This window comes from Tachypleus tridentatus, chromosome 8 (assembly GCF_004210375.1).
Source record: "Tachypleus tridentatus isolate NWPU-2018 chromosome 8, ASM421037v1, whole genome shotgun sequence".
NCBI lineage: Eukaryota > Metazoa > Arthropoda > Merostomata > Xiphosura > Limulidae > Tachypleus > Tachypleus tridentatus.
In genome coordinates, this window is record NC_134832.1 from 25,069,210 (window position 1) to 25,087,134 (window position 17,925).

A 17,925-nucleotide genomic window follows, 5' to 3' on the forward strand; every position below is an offset into this window, starting at 1 on the left:
GATATTTTTGGAAATGGCTGGTTATTACAGGAAGTTATAGAAACATTTTGCTGACATCATTGTACCATTAAGAAACCTATTGAAGAAAAATAAAAGTTCAAGTGATCTCAAACATTCCAATCTGTTTTTGAAAAGGTCATATCTTTATTGTGCACTTACTCTCTACTGATGGCACCTGACTTTGATAAGTCTTTTCCATTAGCTATTGATGATTGTAGTACTAGTTCCATTCTAGTACAATCACACAACAGAACCATTGAACAAAGTTTAACTTTCGCAAAAAGAACAATTCAACTGTGGAAAAAGAAACTTTTGCTTTAATGTTAGCTTTAAAACAGTTCAATGGGCATGTATCTGCACTTCAACAACCTATTGCCATTTACACTGATCACAACCCTTTGAAATTTTTAAACCAAATAAAGAAGAAAAATAGAAGGCTATTAAATTGGAGTTTAACAATACAAGAGTATGATTTGAAGATACTCCGTGTCAAATGGGTTTATAACATCTGTGCTAATGCACTTTCACGTGGAATGTAAATTTATTGTCATTACGTTTTTGTTTTTATTTTGTTATATACTGTCAAAATTTTTGAAATTGTTTAATGTATTGTTATCAATATATATATATATATACATAATATCTTAATTAAAATTTTTCTAACACCAGTTTTTTATTCTCTAAGGATGGAGGTGTAATGGATTTATTTATTTAAATATCTACGTTTGTTTTAGTTAAGTGCATGTAACATACATTGTTAAACGTGTATTGCGCAACTCCCGCATGTTCTCTAAATTTACAGAAGATTCTCAACAGCAAGAATCAACAATGTATGGTTTTAGAAAATATAACCGTGTCATCTAATATTGTTAAACGTTCGAGTATCTCACCTAATAAGGACGTCAAAGCAAGCTATCAAAAGACAGTAATAGGATATTGTTGGTTAGCTATAATCAGTATACTATAAGCCTCGGAAGCAATAATTGTGATTAACGCTTATTGATAAAAAAACTACAGAATTTGACTAGGAACGTTCATAGATTTTGATTGTTTGGTTTTCGAATTTCGCACAAAGCTACTCGAGGGCTGTCTGTGCTAGCCGTCCCTAATTTAGCAGTGTAAGACTAGAGGGAAGGCAGCTAGTCATCACCACCCACTGCCAACTCTTGGGCTACTCTTTTACCAACGAATAGTGGGATTGACCGTCACATTATAACGCCCCCACGGCTGAAAGGACAAGCATGGTTGTCGCGATGGGGATTCGAACCTGCAACCCTCGGATGCTTTAACCCACCTGGCCATGCCGGGCCACGTTCGAGGGTCATCATTTCAAATGTCGATTCGTCTGAAAACCTGAATTGCATATTTACAAAGGGCTTTAGTGTACTAAAGTAATGTTCCTTCAGTATTACAAAAATTATTTTAATGTTATGAGTCTGAACCAGCGACCCTTAGATTACGAGTCGCACGCCTTAACACGCTTGGCCATGCAGGGTCATATAGATTTTGAACATTACAAATTATTCAACTTCAGAGAGTTAGCTTTAGACGTTAGTATTTATACGAGGACATTAGATATCGTCCTGCGCCCCATTAGTACAACGGTATGTCTTCGGATTTACAACGCTAAAAATCAGGGGTTCGATTCCCTTCGGTGGGCTCAGCAGATGGCCCGATGTGGCTTTGCTGTCAGAAAACATACACATATATCGTCCTCGATAAAAAGTGAGTTTGTAAACCGAATTAGACCAAATTAGAATAGAACTAGCTATCATTCCCGTCAAGTGAAGTATACCTGTGTATTAACACAGAAGTAATTTGGTCCTTGTAGACCTAAACCGTTGATAAAATATTCAGTTCCAGGCTGGATAGATAATAGCTCTTGTAGAAAACAAAAACCCGGTATTTCCACTTTACGTTCTTGTTGTTTTTTTTAATTAAGCACAAAGCTACACAATGGGTTATCTGTGCTCTGCCCACCACGGTTATCGAAACCCGGTTTTTAGCGTTGTAAGTCCACAGACATACCGCTGAGCCAGTGAGGGCTCCACTGTACGATTCAAATTGTTTATTTAGTATTACAATATACTAAAGTCCCTCCTATATGTAGTTCTGTAAACTTGTCAGATTTGTGTTAACTACTCGTACACAGTACATACTTAGGTTTTTAATCTTGTACATTGTCTCTTAAAATATCAATACAGTTTGGTTCAGTCATATTTTATTTGGCCTACTTTACTGTATTTTTTTCACGATGTTTTGATTTAAATAGTTCTGGTTTTATTTGGTGAGAAAAAATCTTGGAATTAGTTGCTGAAGTTGGGATAATTTGTCACAAGCTAATATTTGTTTGGTTGGATTATTCACAATAAAAATTATTAAGAAAATCATTTATGTAAAAACAAATTCTAAAATAGTAAAAATTTTGTTATATAATTACAACTGAATATGCTTGCACGATTGAAGTTTATTTTGAAAGATGACATTTGAACTCCTAATCAATTTGCTAGATTTATATGAAACATTACAGTGTCGTAAAATAATGTGTATTTCTCTCATTTCACACCAAAAGAGGGCTCTCACACCAGAAACTTATGTTTTTCAGAATAAATAATTTATGAATGTCATAGAATGAAATATCATTATATGCCACCTCCTCCCCTTTTTCTCTCTAGTTGTTTGGGTATAAAAATTTGTATACCTGGGAGGGTCAGGTACACTAGACCTCTTCCTCCTACCCTTTTTCTATGATAGGTTGATTACTTATTTTGAATTTCGCGCAAAGCTACACGAGGGCTATCTGCGCTAGCCATCCCTAATTTGACGTTGGAAGACAGCCCAAATCTTGGGTTACTTTTTTACCAACGAATAGTAGGCGTGGCCATCACATTATAACGCCTCCACGGCTGAAAGGGCGAGCATGTTTGGTGTAACGGGGATTCGAACCTGCGACCCTCAGATTACGAGTCAAGTCCCTTAACCATCCGACCATGCCAGGCCATGATAGGTTGAAACAACCTATAGAGAATTGGATAATCTAGGAGAGGCTGGAACATTTTCTACCATTCAAACAGAAGCCTTTTAAGTCGTTAAAATACTGACTTTAATTTATGTGGGAGCAACACATTGCATCATTGGCGGTTGGTGGTGATGACTTGGTTTGGTTTGGAATTTCGCACAAAGCTACTCGAGGGCTATCTGTGCTAGCCGTCTCTAATTTAGCAGTGTAAGACTACGGTCGTTTCAGTATAACTTTATTTTTTACATGTAAAGTATACTGTTGGCTGTGGGCCCGGCATTGCCAAGCGCGTTAAGGCGTGCGACTCGCAATCTGAGGGTCGCGGGTTCGCATCCCCATCGCGCCAAACATGCTCGCCCTTCCAGCCGTGGGGGCGTTATAATGTTCGGTCAATCCAACTATTCGTTGGTAAAAGAGTAGCCCAAGAGTTGGCGGTGGGTGGTGATGACTAGCTGTCTTCCCTCTAGTCTTACACTGCTAAATTAGGAACGGCTAGCACAGATAGCCCTCGAGTAGTTTTGTGCGAAATTCCAAAAAACAAACAAACAAACTGTTGGCTGTGTACTGCGCAAGTCCCTTCTGTTGTCTAAATTCGTAGACGATTCTTGAGAGTAAGAATAAAGAATATTTGTTTAATGACAGTACTAGAAGATAATTATTGGTCAGCTACAGTCACTGTGCTATAGGCCTCAGAAGCTATAATTATGGTGAATGTCTGTTAATCGGAAAACAACAGAATCTGACTTGCAACGTTTGTAAATTTCCAACATGAGAAACCGTTCAACTTCTGCGAAGACATTAAATACCTTTATTAGTAACAAGTTTATAAGCGGTGTGAAGCTAACCAAGAAAATACAACTAGCTAGCTTAAGTGAAGCGTAACAATATCAACTCGCAATTGATTCGCTTGTCGTGGGTAAAATATTCAGTTATAGACCAGATATAAGACTAAGTATTGTCTGCAAATTTGTAAACCTGTTATATATACATTATTACTTGTAATATCCATTATTATAAATTGTATTTTTGTTTCTATAGTAAAATATATTTGTGTTAAAAAAGAAAATTTTGTGTCAGTCATGTTGGAAAATATAAATTTTATGCAAATTAAAATTGATTAACTACGTTATATGTTCGTTATATGTGGGGGCGTTATATGATCGGTTAATCCCACTATTCGTTGGTGAAATAGTTTGTTTGTTTGTTTTGGAATTTCGCACAAAAGTACTCGAGGGCTATCTGTGCTAGCCGTCTTTAATTTAGTAGTGTAAGACTAGAGGGAAGGCAGCTAATCATCACCATCCATCGCCAACTCTTGGACTACTCTTTTACCAACGAATAGTGGGATTGAGCGTAACATTATGACGCCCCCACGGCTGAAAGGACGAGCATGTTTAGCGCGACGCGGGCGCGAACCCGCGACCTTCGGATTACGAGTCGCACGCCTTACGCGCTTGGCCATGCCAGGCCTGAAAAATAAGTGTGTGTGTGTTTTCGTATAGCAAAGCCACAAAGGACTATCTGCTCAGCCCAGCGAGGGAAATCGAACCCCTGATTTTAGCGTTGTAAATCCGGAGACATACCGCTGTACTAGCGGGGGGCATGCGTAGGTGATCTCACCAATAATAATTAGTAGGATTAATATAAATATAATTATATTAATAGTATTTTTCTTTTATTTGTGTGTGTGACTTATATTTATAAGAAACCAGGAAATCAACATGGTTATGATCCACAAACAGTTTGTACGTAAAGTTAAGATAAATGTGTTTAATAAAAAAACAGGAATTTAACGAAACCTAGAGTTAAGCAAAAAACGGAACTGAAATCTTTGTTGATGGTATTTTTTGGTATTGACACATTTTCCAACACTAAATAAAAATATATATGGAAAGCTGATGTTTTCACGAAAATTGAAATTAAACAAATTAATTTTAAAGTTGAATATAAAATAGGTTTAATTTCACAGTTAAAAATGTTGCACCTTATGATCTCTTCTATGAATTGTGCTGGTGGTTTCCTGTGATAAAGTGCTGGTTATTACCACATTCACTGCTGTTGAATCGATTGCTCAGGTCTTTACGTTGTTGCTCGTTTCTCGCGCGCACGCTCGTATTGATTGTGCCCGCAGCTGCAACGTCACCAGCGTTACTCTACTGGATTTCGAAGAAGATTTGTTTTTATTAGACCTGCGGTGAGGCAAGTCTATCAGGTGAACTACTTATGTTTTATTTTCACATTTGAGAAATTTGCCATTTTTTTTTTCTGTACAATAGGCTGCGAAATAAAACAATATTTACATTATAAAGATATTGATTAGATAGAACAAAAGTGAGTTGTTATGTTAACTGGTAAAGTTCTAGAGGTTTCTAAGTATAAGACCACCTCAGTCACTTCAAGGTTATTTATCTTTCAGCTTTATTTAACGTTAAACTGTGTTTGCTTTCCCATCTGGGTGCTTCTAGCACAAACTTAAAAGGTCATGACTGCAAGTACAGAATCGTTTAAATCACGTTATAAGCAGCAACAGTGTATAATTTACAGTAAATGTTTCCACACGATTCTCCTATATTATGTATAGTGGGAAAAGGTACAACTAGCATTTGGCTGTGACGAAGAATTATTCGAATAAGCCTAGTTCGGTCTCTACTTATCCGCGTCTCACCATATGGGTTCAACAGGAACGTAAAGGTTAAAAAATGTTATCTCGTCTGGAGAGTGACATCCTCGTTACCTGTTTAGCCAAACTGTATTAGTCAGTACTGCAGGCTACATTCAGACATCTTGGATTTTGTCGGCGTCTTTATTTCTACTTATAGGAATACCCTTGATGTTGGGTGTCTTTCGTAGACACTTGAAACCTAAACGGTAAGACTACCTAACCATATACTGATAACGATATGGCCATCATTTAGTTAAGTCAATAATTAGTCCGTTGAATAGCGGTGCCATATAACTTATTTTACTACAAATCGTGTTTTTATAATAAAAACTAAGTTTGTATAAGAAAGGATATGCATCATGTGTAGAAGACGTGTGCATTCTTTGAATGTAGAAACAACTAGTTAAAAAAAGCATTGCTTTTTGCACTATGTTTGAAATGTTAGTTAAGACGAAAAAAGAATTTTGTCTGTGTCTTTAAGCTCAACGTGGTCGTTTACTGGCATTAAACTATATAACTCGAAAGATAACACTATGTAACAAAATATTTACTTTCTCTTGTTCCTGGGCAGAAAGCGTTATTTCCCAATTGTTTTGCCTAAAGTAATTGGAAAAGACCTATTTTTTCTCTTCAAACTTTGCTTTTGTGACCAGGGTAATGAAGTTTTCAAATTTACCCATTTTCCAGAACATTCCAGGTAGATACAATGCTGAGTAGGTGATAGAGAATGTTCTCCCTAACTTACAAGAATGTTGTAGAACTTACGACAATTTTCAAGAACCTTTTAGAATTTTCTAGAACTTTACATAGTAATATATAAACAGGAGCTCACCGCTTCAATTTAGTTCTAGCTGCCTAAGTGAACACATAGACCTATCTGGTTTTATCAGAGATGTCATCAGAAAGCTGCAAGTATTCTCCAGACGCATTCTGCTATGTATGTGGTCAATTTATCACTCCGGACCGAATTTTCTGTGGGGATGCGCAATGTCAAGTGTGAGCCACTAGTGGACCTCCAGAAGGTGTTGTTGCCACCATTGCACATAAAATTGGGTCTTATGAAACAATTTGCCACAGCTCTTGGTAAGGAGTCTGCAGCCTTCAAGTGCCTTCGAGACTTCTTGCCTAAGCTGTCTGAGGCAAAGGTCAAAGCTGGTGTCTTAATTGGACCACAAGTAAAGAAGATCCTGGAGTGCACAGGATTCTACAGGAAGCTCAGTAGGAAGGAAAAAAAGCTTGTGGCTGCTTTGTCGCAGTGGTTCGGGGTTTCAAGGCCGAAAATTATGTGGAACTGGTTGAGGCTCTGGTGAAGAACTACGACAAAATGGGCTGCAGGATGTCCTTGAATGTCCATATCCTTGACGCTCATTTTGATAAATCCAAGGAGAACATGGGAGCATACTCAGAGGAGCAAGGCGAACACTTCCACCAAGATACAATGGACTTTGAACGCTGCTACCAAGGAGAGTTTAACGAAAACATGATGAGAGACTATATTTCGGGGCTGATACGTGAATGTGATTTACATTACAGTCGCAAATCTCGAAAAACTACTTACTTCTAAACATTTTTGTATAAATACATGCAATTCTTGATTAAAATAGTGTTTTATTCAGAACTTATGTAAATGAAAATGTGCAAATTTGCTCGTTTTTACAATGAAAATAGGTTAATATTTAAATTTCATTATCCATGTCACAAAGGCAAAGTTTGAAGGGAGTAATAGCCATTTTCTGTAATTTTACAACAATTAAGAAATAACACATACTATCCAGGAACAAAATGTGTGTTACATAGTATAAATGATGCCTTCTAAATTGTATTGCGTCTTCACAACATATTTTAGTCAGTGAACTACACTAACTATCTCTGTAACGATTTGTATATGTAAAGAAATTATTGACAATAAATTAACAGATCCTGATGAACTTTTACGTCATACATATATATATATATATAGTTTCACTGTATTCAATGGGATGTTCATATTTTTCTGTTCTTTGTAGTTAGTAGAATTTTGGCAGTTTTGTATTTGCTTCTAGTTTAATATTAGTCTACGAGACTGTGAAACTTGTGATTGGTACTGAAAACTAAGATGTAATGATAGTTATTTTTACTCAGCACTGTTAGTTTCAAACACATAACATTAAAAGAAAAAGGCAAAATAAGATCCCAAGAATCATATAAAATTTCCAAGGAAAGTATTATTGTCTGAGAAGTAAATTAAATATTCCTTGATGGAACCCCAACTACACTGTAGTAACGACGTTTCGCTTAATATATTGTTAACATTTGTTGTTTCGTCGAATTAGCACGGAGTTAAACAGATACAAATTGAAACGCGTGTATAATGCCATGTCTTTAATACGATATTACTTTGAAATGTAACATTTGATTAAAGACTAGTATAAATTATTCAAATTTATATTAACATTTAGTAATTAATCCGAATAATTTGTATTTCATATAAATTGTGAAAAACTTACGAGTTAGTTTTTAAAGCCCCCCAGTGGCTCAGCGGCATGTCTGCGGACTTACAACGCTAAAATCCGGGTTTCGATACCCGTGTAGGCAGAGCACAGATAGCCAAGTGTGTAGCTTTGTGCTTAATTCAAAACAACACAGTTTGTAAAATAGTGACATGAAAAAATACACACACATACACACTGTCGATTAGAGTGCCGATTAAGTGAGGTGAATTCTCAGGTTCATGACTACGCCAAAACATGCAAAAAAGTGTTGTTTTATTTAGGATGAAAACGAACTTCTATTTTTTAGCGTTATAAAGTTTCAATAAACCCTGAGCCACCCACACGAAAAGGTCACCACAAGTAAAAAAAAAAGAAGAGAAAAATGCTTGATTACATTATCGATTTTAATCAGTAATAAGATAAGCTGTTAAACTTAGTCAGATTTTCAATCTTAAGATGGGCCTGGAATGGTCTGAATGTTAACGTACTTGACTTGCAAATATGTGCATTTAACCCATAGCCCAATATACTCTTCTTTTCAGGCGCGTATGTATTACAGTATGACGGACAACCCTTTTATCCGTTGGTAACTAGCAGTCCAAAGGTTGATATTGAATGGTGTTTACTAGTTGCCTTACCTCAGTAAGTCTAATCTGTCTCTTCGACATTATAGGGATGGTTAGCGCAGGTAACTCTGCGAAAAATGAAACAACAAATAAAACCCTTATATGATCTCTCCATTTCTAACTATACAACGTAAAGCAGCTGATGGGCCAGGCTTTCTTATGTTTCCAGTTTCATGTTGCCAGTGTTCTGGGCAGATTTCTCTGAATACGTACATTACACAAACATGTGATCATGTTTAAATAATAGAAGATTGACAGAACTTTCCAAACATGTATAATATATTGAGTTTATGTTTTCCAGCAAATCAAGGAAATAAACAATGGTGGGGTGTTAAACGCAGCATGTTGCTCGCAGTAAAATTTAATTGCAAAGTAATTACATAAACACAAAAATTGTAAGCACAACTCAAGCCTTTATTGTGAGTAATTTGTATACATTTATGTTTTGAAAATTTGTAATAGTTGATTTTCCCATTACTTTTTCGCATATGAAAATATTTTAAATAACATGTCGCCATAAGCACGTGTTCTCTTTTATAGTTGTTTATTTTCAAGTCAGTAATTACACATTTTTGAGTAAATAGAAAATATTATAATCTAAAATGAATCGAGAATGTACATAATTTTTATTTCATCATACTCCAAACGGAGGGAATCAAGAGATAACTTGGGTATGTCCATTTGGAGGTTGTAATAAAATTAGTTTGTTTAAGCACGTGATCTCCTATAAGCATATATATCTAGTGAGATACTCAAGTTATATCATTTTGTTGTATCATTACACACAACAGTCAAGACATTTGTTGTTATCAATAACTGAAAGAGTAAAAATAAATTGCATTTTTTAATAAAAATTGCTAAACGTAATATTGCGTGAACACCTTTTGTCTTCTCTACTTCAGTTTTGTTTCTAAGAGGAATATATAGAGTGCGCAATGCTCTTCCCGACATATTTAGTTTCTACAAGTGCAGGTGATTAGGGTAGGGTTGGAGGAAGAGGTCAAATGTAAATGACCCTCCTGGGTATTTAACAACATCAATACCCAAATACCGACACAGTGAAGGGTAGGGCATCAGGGAGGGGTGGTTAGCCCTATATTCTTCATCATGTATGCAAACAATATGCCACTGAGGGATCCGAATCAGGGATTCTCGTCACAGTTCGCAGATGATGTGGCAGTCTGGAAAAGTGCCGCAACACCCACGATAGCAGCCACTAACATACAACCGCAACCAAATAGAATAAGTGAATACTGTCAAAAATATAGAATAAAAATAAACACAGCAAAAACACAACTCGTAGTCTTTACGAAATTGACAAAACACAAAAAACAACAGCCAGAATTATATATGAATGGCACACTACTCCAGATTGCCCCATCGGCAAAATTTTTAGGTCTGACCCATGATTCAAAACTAACTTGGATCAATCATGTGAACGAAATTAAAAATAAAGTCTGGCGAAGAACTAACTATGCTAGGAGTCTAACTTGTAAAAACAGTGGAGCATCTACAGATAACATACTAAAAATCTATAAAACATATATTAGACCTGTAATAAATTATGCAGCTCCAGCATGGATAACTGTAAGCAATAAAATAATTAAAACTAAACAACAAACAATCCAAAATACACTCCTCACAACTACACACAGAGTTCCAAGAACTATATCATCTCAGTTCATTCACAAATACTCGAACATACCAACCATACCAGATAGGCTCCTACATATTACAATAATGTACTTTAATAAGAATTGGATGATAAACGAATTACTATGCGAACTAGACAGGTACCTCATACATGATGAAGCTAGTCCTAAATATCTCTCCCCAGTTAACTTATATTTTAAATATAAAAATAAATAAAAAAGAAAAAAATATATATAAATTTTAAATAATAATAATAAAACATAATAAAAATATATATACATATGTATATATATGTATTAAAAAAATGCTACCAACAAACTTGACATTCTCCTGATAGAATAAAATAATCACTATATATGAGCCACAACACATGGACATTGCCCTGAAAAGGATCAAAATAATATTCAGTTCTACAGTTATAAATACCAATCCGTCAAGAACATAAGTACGGGGAGGAGGAAGAGGTCACAGAGAACCTGACCCCCCAGGGTATGAATTTTCTTACCCAAACACCGACGACATTCTTCTAGGGTAGGGCAGATTTGAAATGTATTAGTTACAAATCAACTCATTTCTTGCAAGAAAAGTCTATGAAAGTTGAATTACATAACAAGTATGTATATCTAACTGTACAATTGAAGCTGATAATTCAAGTAATGTAAATGGTGGTAGTTTTAGGTTTAAATGCCTGATAACTCAAAAGGTTAAACCTGTGAGTGATAATTAGGAGTCTGTTTACAAAAACAGATAATTGGGGACATGTTAAGATGCAAGTAAAGGACTTCAGAGAATGGGTAAAGGAGATCACCGTTTTAATTCAACTCCTTATATATGCTTTGCATTTTCTACTATAATGCCACATTATAATAAAAGCTTACTTTTAATACAAAATAAAATACGCTTGCGCATAAAATATATTGTTCTCTTTTGACTTTTAATATGAACATTAAAAGTAGGTATTAGTGATCTTTGTATTGGAATTATATTAAGGTGAACATGGTTTATTCTGGACATGTATTTGTTTTATAAGCTGATCTTGATTACTTAGTTATACGGACAATCATGGCTTCAGGCCTCATATTTTTCTGACCGACATAGCTTTCCCGTTGCGTATCACAGAACCTAGTTTATTAACTATCATGCTATCATATCACATTCAATACATGTAATTAAGACCCAGTTTCGCCTAAATCGAGAAAATTAGTATTTTCATAATAATACATTTCTATGAAAACAGGATTCTCTTATAAGAACTTACGTTGATCAAACAAACCACTGCAAGGACCACAGATTACACTTTCGTTAATCACTTTGTTTATTAGACTATTACAGGTTTAATTAGAAACTATTACTTATGTTACTTCAATTTTAGTTTACTTCTTTATATTGAGTTGTCATTGTACATAAAGTCGTAATAAGGAAATAATAGCATGAAATATTAGTTGGCCCCTTATGAGAAAAAATAGCGACAGAAACATATTAAATGTCACTGAAAGAAAGAATTGTTTCATAGATTCAGTGAAACTGTGTCAACGTATTTATTTTTATAAATTATGAAGGCGTTACACTGTTTCTTTATTTTCATCAACAGATGGAAGCGTGTTTCTTAAGAAAACTATGTTTGCAATCGTTCTGCAAAGGTTATTTTTGGATCTAGGGACCTGAATGGGTTTTATAGAATTTAAGCTTAGATTTTCTTACAGAACAATCTTATTTTTGTATCTCAGAACGACTGGTATGGGTATTAATACTTTTATTGATAAGGAGAGAACAACGTTTCGACATTCCTAAATCATTTTCGAGTTTAGAAAGAGTTTTATCAAGAATCTTATTTTTAAAAATCACTGTTTTCCTAAAAATGAATGAATTGTGGATATAACGATAAAATTCCCCCAAAGATTTCGTAGGACCTCGGCAAAATGTATTTTTGTAAACCAGAAACGCCTACGTTTGTAAGTGAAAGCAATACGTTTTCCCATCCAGCTTATGCAACAAGATCCTCAGAATTCATGATAACGAGAAACCCACTTGAAGTAAAAAGGTATATCAAGACGGTTGGTATAGGTTTTAAAACTTTTATTAACATATATTTAGTATTCTTGCAGCCAGTCCATGGGGTTTATCACAGACACAAACAGCTTAATACAAAAGACGGAAGATCGAGTGATTAAAGCAACATGTGTGCTCCGCAACGTTCTACAGGAAATGAATGATCCTGATGTGTATGAAGCCATCAGAGAAACAAGCAGCAATAATGAACCGCTGCAGAGATTACGTGTAAGTGTGAATCATGCGTCGAATTAGGCTAGTCAAATGAAAATCAACTGGTGAGGTCAGCTAGAGAGAAATTCATGTTTAGGTATTTATAACACATGAATTAATTAAATGGAACAAGTACTGTCAGTAGCATAATGAATGAGGAGGAAGTGGAAAAAGTGTTAATAAAAACGCAGGCTTCATAAACTAAAAAGTAGGAAAATATATAAATACATACGAGATTTAGTTTTAAAGGATGTCAATAGATAAGATTTAATTATGTTTCTGTAAGTTCTGTTTCTGTTATGTGTCAGTCTCTTTTCTTAGACATGCGCCAGCTCACCTGTGTAGTACTCTTCAAAGTGCAGAACAGCTTCAGAACATGACTGCATAGCCGAAATGTTTTATTCTAACCCATTATAATATATTTATATTATTATATATTACATTATGTTATAGTAAGTGTATATTTACATTCTTCTTCTTCTTCTTCATGTGTCAAATCTGCGGCAGACATCGACGACCATGGCATGCCAGACTTGTCTGTTGTCAATCCTTCTTATCAACTCGATGTTGATCATTGAGTTCTTGGTGACATAGTTATTGAGGCTGTCGATATATTTAGTTCTTTGACACCCTCTGCTTTTCCTCCCTTCTATTTTTCCACATAGCATCTGTTTCTCTATCCCATTCTTCCTACAGATGTGTCCTAGAAATTCCATTTGTCTCTTTCTTATAGTTTTCATGAGGGACCTTTTGTATCCTGCCAGTTCCATGACTTCCACATTTGTTTTTCTTTCAGTCCATGATATTTTTAGCATCCTTCTAAGGAACCACATTTCAGCAGCTTCTAATCTCTTCTCTGTATCTTTGTTCAGTGTCCAGCTCTCACAGCCATATATGAGAACAGACCATACATATGATTTCAAGGTGTTAATTTTAGTGACATTTGTTATGTTCCTGTTTGTGAATATGGACTTCATTTTTATAGAAAGTATCCTTGGACATTGCAATTCTTTTCTTTATTTCTGTGTCACTCCTTGCATTTGATGTTATAGTATATTCAAGATATTTGAAGCTTTCGACTTGTTTTATTCTCACGTCCTTGCCGGTTATGCTACATGTGGGTGTAATTGATTGTTTTGAGATAACCATGCACTCTGTTTTTTTTTGCGTTTAACTGCAAGCCTTTTTCTTCACTCTCGTCTACTGTTGTTGTGAGCAGAGTCTGTAGATTTCGTTCGGAGTCCGCAATGAGGACTGTATCATCAGCGTAGCGCAAGTTGTTGATATTGCATCCGCCTACTTTGACTCCCCGATGTTCATTGATGTTTCGTAGGATTATTTCGCTGTATAAGATAAAAAGATCTGGTGAAAATACACATCCCTGCCTCACCCCTCTTTCAATTGGTCTATATTCACTCAATTCATTTTCAATTTTGATAGCTGCCATTTGCTGCCAGTAAAGGTTTCTAAGGATTCTTAGATCTTTAGCATCGATGTTCAGGTCTGACAACATGTCGAATAGGTCACCATGTCTCACTTTGTCAAAGGCTTTAGAATAATCGACAAAGCATAGATATAAATCCTTTTGTACTTCCAGTGATCTTTCCATGAGCATATTTAGAGCGAAAATTGCATTTCTAGTGCCTTTATCGGCTGTAAATCCAAACTGAGTATCAGAAACCTCTGGTCTTATCTTATTCCTCATTCTAGACATGAGCACTCTTAAAAGAACCTTGGTAAGATGACTCATTAGACTAATTATCCTGTGCTGTTCACAGTCAGTTGTTCCGGGCTTTTTCGGTAATGCAATAAAGACTGATTTTTTAAAGTCTCCCGGTATTTCACCCGTGTCATAAATAGTGTTCAGTAGTTTTGTCACTTCTTGGATTCCCACTTCTTTCAGGGCTAATAAAAGTTCAATGGGTATGTCGTCTGGACCAGCTGCTTTGCCTTTATGTATCTTTCTCATTGCATGTTCCACTTCATCAGGCATAATTGATCAGGCCTTCTGTGTTTATTTCTATGTGTGGGGTTTGGCTTCTGTTGTCGTTATATAGTTCCCCAATATATTCTGACCATCTGTTAAGTATATCTTTTTTATCCATCAAGATTTCTCCATTCTTAGATTTTAAGCATCCTGTTTTTGCTGATGGAGTCTTTCCTGTCACTTCACTAATTTTCTTATGCATATATTTGCTGTCTTTTACCTTGTTATTTCAATTTCTGTACACTGGGTGTTAATCCATTCTTCATTGGCAACATTGCATTTTTTCTTCACAAGTCTATTTATTTTTTGGTATTTTTCCTTATTAGGTTTAGCTTTATACAGTGCCCTTTGAAAAAACAGTAGGCTTTATAATTAAGTCTGTTTTTTGTTACACTTAAAATCTGATAAAATGAGATTGTTTTCTCCTGAAATGTTTTATTTGGCCATTGTGTTTTCTTTCTTTAAATTATCCTGGTAGTCCTGACAGGTGGTATTCGTAAATTTGAGGAATTTTTCCATCTCTAACATTAGCCTTTCTTTATTTATCATGTCTGATTACACGTAGTGCAGATAACGTTACACAGCAATACTTCACTGATTGGTCTAGGTTTGTTGTGTTGTATTTCTAAAAAACAATCTTCCATCTTATAGTTTTAGCGTTCCAGGCTCAGTATTTTTTCCGCATAGTTTTATGTTACTACTATATAATGTAATGAGCTCTTAATACAGTATTAATACTAGCCGCGTGGCACCAGTGCTCACTTGAGGTGTCAGTTGGTAGGGATGACAGTGCATGGTGGTTATTAGCGATTTACAGACTTGTATAGTAATCTCTGTTGAATTGTTTTTCTTTTTCTTGTCCAAAAACAAAGGACATTTACTTAGCTATTGATGGGCAACGTGTTAATTACTAGCAGTGACGCTACTCATCGCTTTGTAATTCTGTAATTCGTGAAAATAATTATATTGAAGTGTGACGTATTCATAATGTTATATCTGCACCCTGCGTGTTTGCAAAGAGAAAACACCGCTTCGAGAACATTTTTTCCAAGCTCTCTTACTTTTTGGCCACAAATGACAGTTTCTCGCTTGAATACTCGGTAGAAACTCGATAAGCTGATAATACAGAACTGTTTCTGACGATATTAATCACTTTATAACTCCGTAAACACCAAATGTGAGTGTAATCTCTTCACCTTCGATTTTCTCCACTACGCTCAGCAAATTCGGTTACCCATTACCAATAATAAAAAAAAGAGTGTATAGTGATCACCGTTAGTGCGTTTTAAGACATGCTGCCATGCCTTGTCAAATTCGACCCAGGATAAAAAGTTCTAATATTAATTACACTCGAAAATACAAGATTTTATGACCCGAGGGCTTTCGAAAAGTACATGTTTCGAAAGCGCTCGAGTTATAAAGTTCCGTGTCTTAGTGTTTTCGGGTTTTCCAAACATCATGAACTTGTATTAATTAAAACATCATTTCCCTTGTCTAGAGTTACTGATGAGGGGCAAAATTTCTCGAAACTGATGTAACTAAGCGTCAAGTTACGAATCGAATGATGAATTGGGCTTCACATTTGTTTTTTTTAGCAAATATACATGTATCAGGTCATCCCTTAAGTAATGTCCGATCTTAGGTTTAGAAAAAGAGAAAGGATTTCAAACGCTTTTAATTTTATTTAATCAATAATGTATGTTCCATTATTACTTCCTACGAACGATTCACGAGCTTCTGAAAGCCATTTCTATAAAATTCTTGGGGTTTGAAGGAAAAATATATATAGAGAGTAGGTTTGACATCTTCATGTGTTTCAAGCTCTTTTCCATCAAGATTGTTCTGCAAACTTTGAAATAGATGATAATCAGATGGGGTAAGGTATGGAGAATAAGGAGGATGTGGAAGTTTTCCCAGTCTAGCTCTTCAATCTTTGCAGTATGGAGCCGTGCATTATCCTGATGTAACACAACACTTTTACAATTGATCAAAGCAGGCCTCTTTTCTTTCAGTGCAACATTCAAGCACTCTAACTGTTGACAATAGAAGTATGACGTAATTGTTACATTGAGTGGATCACACTAACTCTATCCCACCAAACGCTTAGCAAGACTTTTATAGGATGGAAGTCCATTTTGGGCTGTGCTTTAGCCAGTTTACCTGCACTGAGCCATTGTCTGTGGCGCTTAATTTTTTTAATAAAATATCCATTTTTCATCTCCAGTCACTAACTTGTCCGAAGCAGGTGAGTTACGTTCACGATAGTGCAGAGAAGTACAAATGTCCACTCTCGCTTTGAGGTTGGCTTTTGTCAAATCATGGGGACCCATTTTCCAAGTTTCGACATCTTTCCAAGCTGTTGCAGATGACGGTGGACTGTTGAATGGATTGAATTAAGCTTTTGTACTAGTTCTTCAACCGTTACAGCACAATCTTCATCAAGTGCAACCAGTACCAAGTCATCATATAATTTCTGCTGCACTATTCCCTTTTTCAAGCTCATAAAGCATTATATGCCTAATGTGCTCCTCAAACACATTCATCTTCATAAGGGTTTATTTGATTAATGATCTGAAAATGTGAAATTGGATTAGTTTCTTTCATTTGTCCAAAAATTTTTATACACGTCCAACTACATATTATAGTCATTAAAGAGAGAAATGGTGATGTACTTTCTTTATTAAATTTTCGGACATTACTTATGGGATGACCCGATGTAATTTAATATGAGGAGAGAAGAATGTTAGTTATGTCTTAACAAAAAAAAAAAAAAGAACTCATACGGAAGTAAAAACAGTATCAGCTAAACGGTTATGTCCACTCACAATCTTGGAAGAGGGCTTAGCAGAAGTGAGCTCCGTTTCTTTGCACTAATTTATAGCCCGTTCTCTCAAGATGACATTAACATACAGGAGAAACGAAAACAAGAACAATAACATCCATTCTGTACACGCTAATGCAGTTGCAAAGATAATACATAAAGATACAATGAAGTACTACTGTACGTTTTGAGTATGCAAAAAGCTCTTGACTGTGAGAATTTCTACAAAGGAAGTTGTTTTTATTACCTTAACTGTTCGGATTATGTAGAGTTGTATTGACGTTAAAATAACGTAAACGATTAACTTTTTAGTTATTTTATATCTCAGGTGAGAGCCTCATATTTGTTTGTTATCTTTTTAACGAATAAAATTTACGTATGAAAAATTCGTGGTTTTACATCCGTTGGTGATTTTTTAATGAAC

The 17,925-nt window shown here is 35.4% G+C and overlaps 1 protein-coding gene across 5 annotated transcripts in view; it reads left to right on the forward strand.

Annotated features, from left to right (window-relative positions):
• The first annotated feature begins 5,140 nt into the window (after positions 1-5,140).
• Positions 5,141-17,925, forward strand: part of LOC143258698 (uncharacterized) — an 86,915-nt gene continuing 74,130 nt past the window's right edge. For 4 of the 5 annotated variants that reach the window (XM_076518121.1, XM_076518125.1, XM_076518124.1 and 1 more), the window contains exons 1-2: positions 5,141-5,231; positions 12,537-12,708. In XM_076518121.1, the coding sequence (XP_076374236.1) occupies positions 12,641-12,708 (68 nt within the window). In that variant the 5' untranslated portion in view covers positions 5,141-5,231; positions 12,537-12,640. The other variant, XM_076518122.1, reaches the window with a different exon arrangement.